The sequence below is a fragment of the Scomber scombrus genome, chromosome 6 (genome assembly GCF_963691925.1).
Source record: "Scomber scombrus chromosome 6, fScoSco1.1, whole genome shotgun sequence".
NCBI lineage: Eukaryota > Metazoa > Chordata > Actinopteri > Scombriformes > Scombridae > Scomber > Scomber scombrus.
Window position 1 is genome coordinate 9,550,907 of NC_084975.1, and position 16,416 is coordinate 9,567,322.

At 39.6% G+C, this 16,416-nt stretch overlaps 1 protein-coding gene across 1 annotated transcript; it reads right to left on the minus strand.

The window, feature by feature from the left end:
* Window positions 1–1,243: 1,243 nt before the first annotated feature.
* On the minus strand, window positions 1,244–16,070 carry anln2 (anillin, actin binding protein 2). Its single transcript, XM_062420843.1, has 23 exons — window positions 16,032–16,070; window positions 15,325–15,424; window positions 15,054–15,224; window positions 14,687–14,782; window positions 13,206–13,384; window positions 12,050–12,143; window positions 11,278–11,361; window positions 8,259–8,596; window positions 7,958–8,052; window positions 7,440–7,569; window positions 7,118–7,253; window positions 6,734–6,913; window positions 6,483–6,609; window positions 6,209–6,257; window positions 5,886–5,939; window positions 5,769–5,801; window positions 5,664–5,685; window positions 5,353–5,462; window positions 5,044–5,097; window positions 4,465–4,551; window positions 4,091–4,198; window positions 3,618–3,763; window positions 1,244–2,714 (listed from the first exon to the last, which is right to left on the minus strand). The coding sequence occupies exons 2-23, from the start codon at window positions 15,416–15,418 to the stop codon at window positions 2,558–2,560; spliced, it is 2,544 nt and encodes an 847-aa protein (XP_062276827.1). The 5' UTR covers window positions 15,419–15,424; window positions 16,032–16,070; the 3' UTR covers window positions 1,244–2,557.
* Window positions 16,071–16,416: the final 346 nt, after the last annotated feature.

The window sequence follows — 16,416 nt, forward strand, 5'->3', positions numbered from 1 at the left end:
TCACACTGACAGCGAGGCTCAGTGCAGTAGAGCCTTACTTCCCCCTGTCTGTGTTTCTGGCTGCTCAGTCACTCCCTCTACTGTGGACTGAACAACAATCCCATTTGCATTCGCAGCTCATCCTACAGAATGAAATCACAGTTAAGAACAATTTCTAGCTTCCAGACAACTGACAATAATGTTTCTAAGTTTTATACTGGCCGTGCTCTGGCTATTCAGTCCAACCAACACTTGATCCAGAACAGAATATACTTATCGCACTGATATAAATGTGCTATGGATGTTGCTATTCCCTAGATGATGGTGACCTGCTAACCTTTCTCTAGCAGCGACATAAGACCAAACATTTCCAAGTGTAAAATCGCCCAGAAATTGGTCAGACATTTTTATGAGTTTCAAATGGACCAATCAGAATAATCAATCTGCTTTTGTGTTAACCTGGGGTACTAAACTTAAATTGTGGTGCAAAGGTACAGGTCAAACCTGTAGAAATCCACCACCCACCATCCAGAGTATAAGAACTCTGAAACAGCCATCAGTGGATTCAACACAGCTGTGTCCTAAGAGCAGAATAAAGTGTTCCCCTCCCCTTGTTGTCATCACCTTGAGCTCTATAACACCCAGCAGTACCTCCACCCAGAGGAGCTATGGGACGAACAGGAAGTCTATTTCTAGACCACTTCCTGTATGACATTCCTGACCTGAGCAGCCTTCCTGCCAGACACTCTCCGGCTCCATATATACAGAAGATATATGGCTCCACCAGCCAGACATGTACTTATTTTATATGTGACTGATAATACAGATCCAGGTGGAGACTATTTAGATTTATAAAATCTGTTGTGTTTGTTGAGCAGACTTTAATAAGTGTATCTATTTTTAAAAAAATAATCATGCAACATCACAGTGATGTTATATAATATTGAATAGTGAAATTGGATAATAAATTAGATCAGTGATTCTCAAACAGTGCACATGATCAGTGAGGGAGGGGAAGGAGAACATGTATGGTTGGATGATTCTGATTCATAAAGGAACAATAAACAGGTTGATGTGCTCTAATGATTGCAAGGCTACTGAGATTCAGGTTTGCACAATTTATTCAGACATAACATAAACAAGATGGACAGATCGTTGACATGGAAGAAAAGGCAATGCTCACTAAGCAAACGCATCAGTCATATCCGATATGACGAATCCTGTGTTGCTCTCGAGATTGTTGTGAATATTATATATACCGGAGAGATTTGTATCTTTTGTGCCTGGTTTTGACCCAAAGCTTGCATTTTTAATCATCATGATTTATTGATGATTGGCAATTTATTTAATTTATATGTAGCAGGCTTCCAAAAAAGGGGAAATGCGGTTTGAATTATCTCTTCTCTTTTTCTTTTTTAGCCATTCAATTCCATTTATTTAATTGGTACCTTCAATTGAGTGCATAAAATGAGAGTTCACATGAATAATGGTTTTAATAAAGTGTCAGACTGATAGATGGAAAGACTGATAGATGGAAATACATGGAAAAGAACAGGACATCAGACAGGACAGAAAACAGATTACATTCAATGTAGCATCATCACTACATTCCCTTCTTTTACCTCTCCAGTGCTCTAATCCACTGTATATAACCAATGTGGCATTATATATGTAGATATGAGGTTTACATATGAGCAGTAACACAGATCCTCTAAGCAGGAAGAGTTCACACTTCAGGGCAGTGGGAGGCAGTAAAACCCAGAGACACTAACAACATGTTGTACTGTAATGATGTACTAAGTGCTGATCACATTTTAAAAGATATAGCAGCCGAGCATTCGACTGATCCTCTGAACAAAAACAAAGAGGATGCACATCTGGTTAACAAAGAAAAGCTCCCATTCCAACACTAGTTAGTATTCCTTTCATATTTTAATCATTTGTAGTGTTTCCTGCCATTTCAAATACATTCTTATCCTAAATTAGTAAAGTTAAAGATCTCCTCATCCTTCAGTATTATTAGTGTTTCTATATATATATATTTGTTTTATTCCTCCAGTTTAAATGTTACAAACATACAATATGAACCTAAATATGTGTGTAAATTATTTTCAAAAATATATTTAAGCTACAGAAGACGTTCAACCTTAGGTTACTGACAGTGACCGACACAGGCTAAAGCAGCTGATTGCCAAAGAAAAAAAAAAAGTTGAAATAAAATCAGATTTCCGCAGAATCGTGATAAAGAAAAAACAAAAATATTTCAATGGCAAACTGTCATTTTGCTAATAAAAGTAAACACCAACAATAATGATTGGATTCTTGATTAAAAGAAATAAACAATAGTATGCAAATTAAATCGATATCTCCCAAAGAAAAATCATTAGATACTTATGACTTTGCCTGGCTATAAGTTTATCATTTCAGTGAGAAGGAGCTCATCTGCTGCTGCTCTGAGATTAACAATCAATCTCATCTACCTGCCACATCATAAAAGCTGCTTCTAGGATGCATTCCTGGATCCCTGGCAGCAGAAACTGGAAGAAAGCGCATTATTTATGTTGGTGTAGTGATGTAGTTACAGTATGCTCTCCCTCAAGTTCCCGCTGCTGGACTGCTGACTTTCTGTTTTGGTCGCTGATGTTCGGCTCCACGTGTGAAAGTCCAAAAGAACTTGGTTGAGCTTCTCCATCCAGTCCAGTCTCTCCTGTTTGGTGTCGGCTGAAAACCAACACCTGAAAAAGAAGAGCATACGTCAGTTTATGTGCAGTACACAGAGGACCAATAAAAAAACTAGACAAACTTTTGCCCCCTCTTCTTTAAGAGGTGGTAAGCCACCTGAAACAACTAGTGTTGTTGTAGCTAAAGTGAGCTAAAAGTTAGGCAAAACTGAAACAAATATGCTCAATGATGAAGTTGATAACATGTCCTGAAGTTATCCTTTACATTTGTGTGAACGATTGCACTGTGCGCCATGAAACAAAATCAAAGTATTAGTAAAACAGGCTGACAGTTAAGGGATCTGGCTTTGAACTCACAAAGCTATTATTGCACTTAGGAGTAGTCTTTGTCAACTTAAGTAAAACTTCATATCATCTGGTGTGTGTGTTTGTGTATGACATGAGTCACTTTCAGAGACATAAACTTTGACTTAAAACCAGCTGTTTGGGGACAGTTTGTGCAATTGGGGACAAAAGCTGTGTCCCCAGTTGGTAAAACGCAGATTTTTGGGTGAGTGCTTAAGGTTAGGGTTAGGTTAAGATTAGGCACGTAGAGGTTAGGGTAAGTCCACAGGAAATGAATGTAAGTCTAAGTAAATACCCCAAAAGTGACTTAATTAATCCTGTGTGGGTGGTGGAGCTGAGTCCCACCCTCGGTGAAACACAGAAAGCAGAGCAGAGGACAGACAGAGAAACTAATGCAACCATAAATTACAGCAAAACGAGTGCACGTAATTAGATAAATAACAAAAATAAATGTATGTTATTTCTTTCAAGAAATTCCTAATCCTACTGACATCAATGAACACAATCCCCCTGCCACAAAACAAATCATCAGATCTGTTTTGAAGCTCTCAGTTTTAACACTTACACAAAAGTCCACCTTTTTAAAGGATGTTGCAGTTTATTAAAACTCACTTGGACGTGGCTTCCTGGCTGTCGTCCTGCTGCTGCGGGATGTTGCTCACCAGTTCAAAGGTGAAAGGTCGAGCGCATGAGTCCCTCTTGACAGGCCTGACGCACTGACTGGGGGAGCTGGACAGAGAGATGCTGCGCTCTGCTTCCTGGAGACGAAAACATAAGTTAAGTGATAAGTGATAAGAGGAGTGTAAGAGATGCAGGTGATGAACACTTCATCTAATACATGGATGTGTTCCTTTACATCTCCGTACAGTGTTTTATTTAATAAATTACCTAATATTCTCCAACTTCCTAAAATAACTGAAAACTTTCTGAAACACCGTCGACATTATCATGATGCTCTGTAAATACAGTACCATGAGCAGTGGAAACTTGTCCGTTAGACAGTGAGATGATATTCATTCAGCCTTACTAATGTGGTGGACAACTCAGTAACTTAGTCTGTTGGGATCGTGTTCATATATTCACACCTTAGTTTCCTTGTCATTGGGATGGTTCCAGTAGGACATGGTGCATCTCTCCAGGGTGAAATAGCCGCGACGCCACACGCCATACCCACCAATCAACTCAAACATTGTCTGGAAATCAAAACCACAAAGTCAATATCCGTCTATTTGTTATTATACTTCCACCACAGCGCAACAGGAAAAGACAGAGGGAATTTGATACTTAAAAGACTGTAAATGTGGCAGATATCAACTTGATATGACTAAAACTGCTGAAGCCTCATATAAGGAGATCTTTTAATGGTGACTATGAACAGGAGGAATGACTACATTAAGGAAAACCTCTTTCAGTGTTCTCGTGTGAGATGTGATAGAGTTAAATAAACAACATTACTGACCAGGAAGCCCTGGTGCTGCACATTAGAATGGCTCTCGCTCTCCAGTCGCAGGTAGATGTTGCCCTCTAGAGGAGATAGAAAAGGCACCTGCAGTTGGGAGAAGGAGAAGAGGAAATACTGTTGCACTGATATGATTTGGAGCACATGAAGAGAAGCAACAGAACAAAGAATTTGAGTCCAACAGGCTATTTATCCATTTTATGCAGAAGAAAGCTATCAGAACTGTTATATATAATATGTGGTATGTTTTTGCTATGTTTGAATTTGGTGAAATTTAAAGTAAAAACTACAGTACAGGAATTACTGCACTGCCAGGCCACCAGACCAAATATTTTATCCTTGAATTGACAGTAGACAGTGTTCAGATAGTTAGTACTGATGACAAATGATTTAATTTTTTGTAGTCAAAACTGAAAAATAATATTATTGTTGATTTGAGATGAAACAGAGACAATTAGATTGAACTAATGAAAATAAATACATTAACTACATCAATAGTGATAGAGGCTACTCTCTGTAGAGTGGCAGAGGAAACTGAAGAGAGGTGAAGGGCTGACAGTGTTGTGAAAAGAGTGAAACCTTTTCCTGAAATTCATCTCCCAGCAGTCTCCTGATTTTGCCTTCAAGTTTCATCTGAGTGAAAGAAGCAAGACAGACAACGGGGGGAGGGTGACAGGGAGGGAGTGAAGACACGTTACATCACCAGTGACCTCACCCATGTGTGGAAATGTTTCATAGTATGAATTAAAAGACAAAAAAGAACAGTGGCTATATCTGAATGCATTCCCACAAAAAAGTATTTTACATTTTAAAAGCATCCACCAAAGTGCATTCGTTCTGAGTTGGTGTCATTTATTGATCGTGAGCAGCCCGTGACTTGATTTTTACCTTATCCAGAGGGAACTTGCTGTGTCCCAGTGAGGCCAGGGTGATCTTATGGGAGCCCACCAGACAAAAGTTACTGGAGCGACGAGTATTGATGGCAGGAAGAGCAGCAGCTGAGTGGCAAAAAGTGTACATGATCAATATGACCAGTTCAGTACACTTCATTCAGTGTGTAAAAAAACAAAAAGACTGATCTCGAAATTCACATTTCTTCACTTCCAAATGTTTCCAACTTTTACCAGCTACCACTCAAGAATAATAGAAAAAAAGAAGCATCCTTGTACTAAAACAAATAATAAAAAAGATAAACTTACGTGTCAGGCTGTTGTTGGATCTCTGTGGAAAACAAAAGAATAAAGTTCACTTAAAGGGAAAAAAAAAAAAACTCTTTGGGGCAGAAATAAAAACTGGATACTCACTGTTAAGGTATTGAGAAGCTTTCTTGGAGTGACCTGAAAGTATAAAGACACGCTAGGTTAACTGGACTGTCCTAATAATTACACACCTGGGTCACTATTGGAAAATGACTAATTTACCCGCGATTTGGTGGTGGTGCGTTCCATGCTGCAGTTAAGAGGTGAAGTGTGGGACTGGATGGAACAAAAAACAGACATTAAAAACACAGTGACTCACAGTGAAACAAAACAATATTTACACTGTAAAGAATAATAAAAGGGATGTCCAACTGTTTACATTTCATTTGTGACGTTTTGGAGCATTTGCTATTATTCACCCAAACAAACAAGTCTAAATAAAGTTTGGACAGGTTAGAAACTACCTCACTACATTATTAATTCCATTCATATCAATACATATCAAAGAATGACTGTAAATCAGACTGTTATATGTTTAATCTCACCAGGCTGTAGACTTCCACATCAATCTCAAAGGTTGAGCGAATATCCTTCCTGAAACATCAAAGAGGCAAAATGAGCCACGCATTCATCCATTATCTACTGAAACCATCATATTAGTAGTTAGAAGCTTCTTATTTTCGAGAGAAGAGGTGTGAACTTTAAGATTTTTCAGAGTGTTGACATGAAATCACGGTGTGCTGATGTAGCCAAAGTTGTGTGGATGTGATCTTTCTTTAATAACTTGTCAAATTTGATCAATGGTCAATTGCAGCTTACAGAGTGACAGCAGTTTGGAAGGAGATGGTGTCTCCGTTCTGAGCGTCAGCAGCTGTAGCCAGTGAGGTGGTGACGATGTTGTGGGGCCCGTAACGGATCAGGACGAAGAAGTAGTGACTTGGCCGACCTGAATGGGTACAGAAACAAATCGATCCTTTCAAAAATGGCTCCTTTCATATAAATGTTGGATGCTCATCACTTCACATCAAGAACTTTATATACAAGACAATTAAAAGTTGTTGTTGCTCTACCTGTGCGGTTGTTTGAGGAGCAAACAAACTCCGCCTTTAGAGGCAGCTGGATGTTAGTGATGCTGACAGTCCCTCTGCATGGCTGCTGGGAGACATATTCTTGGTCTTCCCCTGCAGACTCTGAAGTCCTCTCCTCCCTCAGTCTGACCACCTCTGCTAGCAAGGCTGATCGTTTCTCACCTAAGAAACACACCCAAGAGCCAAATTCCAGCAATAAAATGAAACATGGATGTTGTTTGTGGAAAATGAGCGAGGGTGTAGATATTACGAATTCTGAATAAACAGTAATGTTTGCGCTATTGAGGTATAGAATAATGTGAACGTGGCATCCTTTTTATACACAAGGATGGGCCAATTCTAACAAAAATCATGCGGTCTACCTACAGGAGACTAACAGTAGTTTCTCAGCCACAGCCTCTTCCAGTGAACCTCGTCCATGCTGCTCATCAGTACAGCAGCTCAGAGCCTGCAGAGTCTGGTTGATGACAGTCTGCAGCTTCCCTGCTTCTTCATTTAGAGCCTGGACAAACACAGGATGACACCCAATATTAAACACATGTACTAAACTAAATCCACTTCAGCAGTCGTGGTGTTGTTTACATTTTAAATTGACTGAATAAATACATTTAGGACATTATCGTGGAGTTAACATGCTTAGATTTCATCCTGAATACACACTCATCTACTGACATTCATGTCTACGCACCGCTATTTTCTCCTTGGTGTTGACGGAGGGCTGAGGGCGGGTCTTCTCCAGAGCTCGTCTCTGAACGCCAGGAGTGACGCTCTGGATGGTGGGCGGCTTACTCTGCCTTTGTGTGCGGTATGCATCGATACTGTCCAATCACAGAACAAGAACAGTAAAGTATGTTAAACATTTTACACTCCTATTGAGGTTTAATAATGACTCTACTACTTAGTTGGAAATTAAATTCAGCAAAGTTTAACATTGTTAACTTGGTAATATTGACATAATTTATTATCACAATATTATACAATACTTTTGAGGACTGTTGCATGTTTGAAAGACAATCATTAGCAGACTCTGTATTTAGTTCAGAAAAAACTTTTAATAAAGTGTGTTGCAGCCTTCATCATGTTCGTCAGGGTTCAAAGTAGAAATACTCAATTTCAGTGACTTAACAGTGTTGACCGGCTAAACATTTGAAGCACTATTACAATCAGGGTTCATTCTAAATAGAGTATGCTCAGAGTGTGTGTTACCTGTACAGAGGAGCAGACTCAGAAGGAGGGGTGCTGGTCTCTTCCGGAGTCAGGAGCAGAGATGGAGGATTGGACTCCTGGCTGGCTGCCAGTCGCTGTTGGTTATAAATGGAAAATGAACATAGACAATGTATTACATAAATGTTAAAGGGAGCTCATTCTCACTGATTTTGTTTGTACATAATCCTGAAATCTCTTAAGGCAATCATGTTATCATATCTTTGAATTCATTTGCTTAATCATAGCTTAAGCAAATTAATTCATTTTGAGATTTTGTGTCTATTAAAGTCATAAATCTTACTAGAGGGGTGACCACAGCCTCTACAGACTTGCTGAGGGGAGAGAGGATGCCGCTTGGAGGGAAACTCAGCAGCTCATCTCCACTGCTTTCGATCTTTTTGCTCTCATCGCACCCTTCATCTTTAGCCACCGCCTCTTCTTCGCTCTTCTCCTTCTCTGACTCCACGTCCAATTTATCCTTGTCTGTAGAGGAAACGCCGATGCCACTATCACGGTCCTCTGTGTCTTCATTGCACCCCCTTTGGTCCTCAATCCTTTCAGCATATTCCAGCACCTCCTCGAACATCTGGTCAATTATGTCGGCCGTGTTGGTCTCGTCGTGAGAGCTCAGCTCACCATCTGAAGTAAGAGATGTTCAAAAATGAGCAGTTTTCTGAAGCAATTAAGAACAAAAGGTTCCTAGAAAACCAATAATTAACATTCAAGAAAACTAGCATAATGCAGCCAAAAATTACATTTAATCCCAACTGTGCACTTGTCGCCCCATATTGCCCGCTCACCTTGAGTGCAGCTCTTAATGAACCCAGTGTATTCAATATACCAGTTATGATGTTGGTCTTGCCAATATACTATTTCACCAGTGGACCCCACCTTTCTGAGCCCAGGTGCTCAATCTTGTATTTTCCTACTGTTCTCACCTGACATACCCGTCTCTCCCCTTGACTCTGTGGAGGTACTGGTCTCAGACAAGTTTGAGTCATTGATCAGCTCTGGCTCCAGGATAAACGTGACTTTCTTTGAGCATTGTCCTTTCTCTGCCTTGTGAGTTTCTTCTATCGGCCCATCTGCACCACCCTGCCCTCCATCTATTCCTTTCTGCTCCATTTCCACAAGATGATCTGACGCTTGGACCGCTGCTACACTATGAGCTTCGTTTCTAAATATTTCTGATGGTTCTGTCTCTGTGTTAAGCTGTGCTACATCTTCACCATTTTCTTCAAGCTTTATGTACTCTGTCTGTGTTTCTTTCATAGCCTGAGCTACATCTATAAAGGGATAATCTTCTGTCCTGTCAGACTCCAGATCCATGTCTTCTTCTTTGCTATCGACTATCTGGATCTGCTTTGACTGTTGATATCCATCATCCTCATGTAGACATCCTTCAGTGTTTTTCTTGTCTTGTTTCATTGTGTCTTTCGATCTGGGTTTCATATCTTCCTGTGTGTTAGAGCACTCAGCATTCTCAGCAAACACATCATCCATTTGATGTTCAGCATCTTGGACCTGAGAGGGCTCGCTATGATCTTCAGCATAGTTTTCTTTCTCTTTTTCTGCTCTGGATGATTCAGACTTCTCTCGCTCCTCTTCAGCACACACACTTTCTTCCTGGTCTTCAGCTATGATTGACTCTCCCTGTTTGCACACTTTGTCAGGAGGATACTTCCACAACCTCAACTCCTCATCTGTCGAGGGCTCAATCTCCACTTTGTTGTGTGTTGAATCGCAAGTGATTTCTTCATCTTCCTCTAATGTAAACACCTCTGAATCACTCAGTTCCATTACTTCGGAAACTGCCCCAGTTTGCTCCACGTTTGACTCATCTGCAACAGCAGGAGACTCTGAAACACTACGATCCTCACCGCAAGATGCTTTGGAGAAACTCTGATCCTCACTGAAAGACAACTGCATTACAGTCTGAGCCGGTGGTTGATGGGACCATAGCTGCTGTTCTTTATTTCCAACTGAAGGCTTGTCCTCCTTCTCCTCCCTGAATTCTTCATGCTGATGAGTATTCTGCTCCATTTGCAGCTGCCCTTCATTAGAGGGGTCTAGCTCTACAGATGCTGGAAGGGCTTCAAAGTCACAAGGTTTCCTTTCACCTGTTGAAAAGTCAGTCTCACAACTTACCACAGAGTATCTTAGTTTCATGTTTTTAGCTTCCAAATAAACTCTGGTTATTGGCTTAGTACCAATACAACAGCAATGCTTTATTCCAACGATTTTTCAATTTTAAACTCTGTGTATTTACTGTACCATGTGGAAAAGACTGGGATACTCTGCTGTATGAGTGATCTAACATAATGCTGTGCCTCAGTACAGACATTTATATACCAAAAATCTTTTAAGCTTGTACAAAATTTTAAAAATTGTTCCATTCCAAACACATTGCAGTTTTATAACAGCAATAACTACACATAATGTGGATTGGCTGTATCTGACTGAAACTCATTCTTTATAATGTTTTGAGTATTGGTGCGGATACAGTGCCCGTTGGTTTTCATAACTGTAATACTGGGTTGCAACTGATCTAGAGTCGATCGTGTTTATAGCTGCACCGATCAATAAAAAAATGTCTTGATGGATAACCCCGACACTGATGTGCACATTTGTTCAGGACATTCCTGTTTCTAATGCTACAAAAGCACCACTGTGTCTTTACCTAGGCTAATTTTATGTTCTTTACATTGGCTCCCCATCAGGTAAAAAAAAAAGAAAGAAAGATCACAGTCATGTCAATGTATCACACGCTAAGTCGATATATAGACATGATTATTATGTTCCCAAGTCTATATTTAATTACTGTGACATGCCTACATATATGACCTATGGCCTACTGGTTGTCCCTCCTTCCCGCCAGAAAACAAAAGGTGACTGTGCCTTTGAAGTAGTGGCTCCAAAACTGTAGAACTCTCTACCTTTAGGTTTACGATCTGCAGCCTCCGTAGAAGCAACCAGAGACTCATCTGTTTAAACTGGCATCTCCCTCACCTTAAAATGTTTTAGTGCTTGATTCTTTTGTGCGTTTCATTTTGAGGTTCTCTGTTTGCCTTGTTTTTGCTTTTACATTTCTGTTTTAATTTAGTCTGTCTAGCTTCTGTCTCATTGATTGTATGATTTTATTGCCTTTGTTTTTTTAATGTTTACATGTTTTTATGGTCTTTTTAAATTGTATTCTGTTAAGCACTTTGTGAATTTCATTTCTGTGAATGGTGCTATACTAAATACATTTATTATAAGAATTCTGCACAATGAAAATAAAATGTAAGTAATGTGTAAAATCATCATGATGCAAGTCTTACCTATTGTTGTATTTAAAGATTGCTTCCCGACACCTGATGTGGCAGCTTCAGTGAAGCTGCCGTCCTTCATGTCAGCATCGCCATCTTCCTGCTGGAGGCAACAACATCGGCATCAGAACTCAAACCTTCTGTGTGTCTCCAGTGAGCAGCCCACCTTCGCCAAACCACACCTCAGACATTGAAACTGTGCTTTATTTAAGAAAGTGAACTGGAGCCATGTAAAATGGATAATTCTGCAAAAAAACAAGTAGGTTTTCTTGTTTCTGTAAATTTCCTTGTTCTGTTATCCAAATGGATTATTTGCACTGCACAAATCAATACTACCATTCCATTGTATTAGCTCCAAGTATTGCCCATATATCAAAAGAACAAACTGGAAAATGAAAAATAGCAGCTGGGTACAGGTCCAGGACAAAAAGCAGTATACAAAAAGGTCAATGAAAGGTTGTCCCCACAAAGCACCGAGTGACAAGAAACTTATTTGACCGCAGACTCACATCCCCAGGCTTCATGGGAGGCCACTGAACTCTGCATCTAGATCTAGGAACCCAGGAGGGGGTAGACGAGAGACCAGGAGGAGTCCTTCCCTGCTAATGTTTACACAAACTGATGTGTCAAACAATCTCAACTAAACAAAACAATCCCTGCTAAACCAGACATTTATCCTCTTATCCTGGCTAAGTGAGTAATGAGAAACAACCTCTTTGATTTCAAAATAACTCAAAGTTAGTAACAAGAAAATTAGACAAAGCAAAATAGCACAATCAGAAACCCACCAGAGATGTGGGATCAGAGCTGCTCCTTTTCAACCAGGCGTTTTCACTGATTGGTTGAAATTGCAGCTGGTTCAACTCCTGTGTCCGTTCCTGATGGATGAAATCAAGTCAGATGTCAGACATAAACTCTACAGCTACACTCACAATTTAATACTTCTGTTATCCGAGTATAAATTAACTTAAAAGAACTGGAAATACAAAACCTTATCTCAGTCGTCCTAACCGCCTAATTTGGCTACAGGTAACTGTAACTCCCAAACAATGTTAAAGCTTTAGTTTAGAAGCCTTTTTATTTAAAAACAAACAAACACCAGACACATTGATGAGAACTCGTATATTGTGTCCAATTACAGAAAATGTAAAGGATAAATGTGTTAAAACAACGTAAAGATTAATTCAATTATACAGTAAGGCTTTTTGTGAAAAAATATTCATTCAACCATCCATAGTATAATGATGACTGCCTTGTTAACGGTCACAAAAAGGATTGTGAACGTGTCGTTTATTTGTCAATCTAAGTACAAGTTTCTATGAGCTAGCTTATAAGTACCCTTTATTTATACTCAAGAGATCATTGAGGGTGAGTGACCCTCATTTACAATGACAAAGAGTCAATTACAAAGACAGAAAAGGAAAACAGCAAAAAAGAAAAGAAAAGAAATAAATAAATGAAATACAATTACAGAAAGATTTTGGGATGTTTAAGATCAAATTTCTAAAGGCACAAGTGTGTATATTTTAAGGAGGGGCTGCATCTTGTTCCACGAGTCAGGTGCGTTAAAGCTCAAAGCAGTTTTTTCCCAAGTTCAGACCAAACTCGTGGAAAATGAAGCGAAAACCAGTCAATGGAGCAGGTTTGGTGATGTCCATCTGGGTGACTGAGCAGTAATTTTCCTATAAGGGCTTTATAGATAATGAGATACAAGTAAGCATCACGTCTCCGGTCATAAATCTTAGTGCAGATTGACATATGGAGTTAAAAGGTTTGGGGGTTGAAGAGGATCACCATAGTGCAGGACTAAAAACTGCCTCGACAACCCTTTTACTATAAGACATGGGAAAGATGATTTTGCCTCTGTAGAAATAACCAACCTTTTGCCCGAGTCAGCATATTAATACTGACGCATTCATATGTACAGTCACTGAACAAACCTGGCGAATGAGAGAGGCCTGCTTTGAGCTGGATGACATGGTGTCGTGGAGTTTCTGATGAATGCCAGATACAAAGTTGGAGCGGGTGAGCGGACAGACAGGGCTCTGTGAGGGGGAGGGGCTCGCCTGAAAGACAGGCACTTTAAAACGCTCCATTCGTTGATTTAACTCTCCCTCACCTGAGGACAAAGAACATACAAATAGAGAATAATTTTAAAGACAGAAGCATCAATATAGTCAAATATAATCCTGAAATACATTATTGTAGCTGTGTTTTATTCCCCAATCAGAGATGCTCGATTTGACGTTGTGTTGATATTAAGTTAATTAATTATGACAAATACCCTGAATTAATTAAAAAAAGTCCTGAAGGACAGTTCTCCATTAATGACAGATGTGATGCTGTTGTGATACATTCCAGACATTTTCATATACAGATTTTGCATCCTTCGCTTCCTTTGTTTGGGTTGGCACATCCAACTCTAATACAACACTCGCTGAGAGCTTTTTTAGGAGCACCTGTTACATTATAATCTGTTGTATTGGATTGCACAGGTGCTCCTAATAAAGTGCCCAGTGAATGTAATTCCAACTATTTAAAGTATAAGCCAAACATAAACATTTCATTAAAGGATCTTAAGTGTAGGGTTTGTTGCCCTAAACCTGCCAGTTTAGGGCAACAAAATAGGCCACTGTCTAAATATTCTCCTACAATGTTAATGTGTTTAAATAACCTGTTGGGATAATCTGTATTTTATGCATAATGATGACAGTCTTGCAGGTGGTGCAGGTTTTATGTTACTATAAGATCAACAGACTAAAGTGTTTAAATCCTGTATTTTACCAAAAAAAACTAGATCCGTTTTAAAAACACACTGGCACAATTCTTCTGCCACCCTCCCTACATCAATGTTAATATCTTGCCAAAAACAGTACTGAATCCTATTTTAGCGTCACTAAACTAGTCTATTATTTTAACAAATTACTTTATAGTTAGGTGTGTTAGGTTGCTCTCACACCAGAGCGGTTTTGTCCGCTTTAAACTAACCCTGATTTGCTTCCTCAGATAGTCCAGTTCATATGGGGTGGTATGAAAGCTCATTCAGACTCTGGTGTGGACCAAACAAGCGAACTATGGTGCACTTTGTTTGAGGCATGAAAGCAAACCAGACCAAATTAATAACTTTCAAATGCATGACAATACCTCAATCATCCTCTGTGTAATAATAAAAACACATTATACTCTCTCTCATCATCAGGGTTGCTATCTCTGCATGAATTTGGTGTTGCCCTGTTATTTGTGTGTCGCAGGTTTCAATCATGTGAAGAAGAAGGCGGAAGGGGGTGGACGTCCCCTCTCTATTCAGTTCAACAAACGAGCCCTCGTTTTGACTGCAAAACATTGCTCAGAAGGTTTGGTGCACTTCTGACGTTCATTCATGTGTTCAGGTTTTTGAAAATGTGTTCATATGCATCCTCACCCAGGAGAGTCTCTCTGAAGACATTTTGGTGCGTGGTGAAAGTTGGGCTGCGGGCCCCAGGATCTGACAGGCACCGCTGGGCCAGAGGAGCTCCTCCTGAAATAACAAACACTTTGTCTTAATGATGCCAGTATTCATGTATATATATTTACAAAAAAGCTAAAATGTTTGTGTCTGCTGTGTCAAACATAAACTAATCCTTTAAAATATTTATGCTTTTCATTTTTCAACTAAAAATGGGGGTCCTCACGAATTTTGGCTTTAGGGACCATCAAGTGAATCCTACCAGTCTTGTGGAGTACAGATGAAGGTATGAATTCATATTCACTGCTTTCTCATTCAAGTACATACAGTAGACCCATCTTACCCTCTCGTCTCTGGGTGAGCTGCTGAACTCGGGACCGGACTGAGGGGACAATCGGTGTGTCCGGCTTCATATCCAGGTCGGCTAGGCGGCCTCTAGAGGAGGATGGTTTAGGATTTCGGTTCTCCTGGCCAGCTGCCTCCAGACGCCGCCGCTTCTGGCCATCATTCACCTCTGATACATCAGATAGAAAAATGCATAAACACAGACTGTATTTTTATGACAGTATAGTCTTTCAACCTTCACATTGTTGTTAATACAGTCACAGACAGACCTGATGATGAGAGGACATTATCTTCAGAGTCTGACAGAGGTGCTCTCGGTCTCTTCATGTTGACGTTGCTACCATTGCCATCGCCAGCCTCCATACTGAGCTGTAAACAGACGAGATTTCAGACTGCAATGTTGTGTATTTTTGCAATTTTAGCTCTGTTATCCAACATAAACCTGTAAGTACTGAAGCAAAAATACAAACACGAGTCAAAGCCAAGACACTTCAAATACAGTTGCTCGTTTTTCTAAAAACCCAATTTTACTCAAATTTGCCCAGTGAGATAAAAAAAACACACAAAAAACACTTGTTACACATGAAATACACGTCTTAACCTTGAGCTTACATAAAACTATGACATAATAAACATTTGGTTAAAATGGTATATATGATAATACTGGATCAGAGCAAACAGAAGAGGTCTAATGTTACAAACAGAAGAAACACTTACAGGAAAAACCGCATTTAACATTATCTAAAATATAATGAGACGTGACAACGCCCAGTTTATCGCTAGTTGAGCGAACTAGCTAACCTGTAACATACATACTGGTCAAACTGCCACCTATAAATGTCAGCCTATCATTTAGCAGCTAAATTAGCTATCCATTGCTAGTAACAATGCTCTTCACGTTAGCTGTCTCGCTACTTTCAATATATCTAAAATTGACTAACATAACGTTAAGAGTAGTTCAGGATTACAAGTTTACCTGAAAAGCGAAGTCTGTATGAAACAGTAAAAAATCAGGTGAGCACTAACCGACAGAAAAACAAGAAACAACTTACTTGTTTTATGCTCCTCCTCCAACTTTGAATTTCAGCGGGTCTGCCTCTTCTTCATCTTCTACTTCCTGTGTGAGGGCGAACTACCGCCATTAGGTGCACTATCGCCCCCAACTGTTGGATTAGCGACATAGCTCTTTAAACCCTGTTGTTAAACCCCCTGTCTTGTAGATGTAATGGCATATTTTAAAGTAGAATTTCCACAGTCATTTGTTAAAAGTGTTTTTTTAAGTCTAAATGTTCAATCCCTTGATGATCCAGTTCATTCCACAGCTGTCTTTGTCTTGTATATTTGAGACAAGACATGATCCA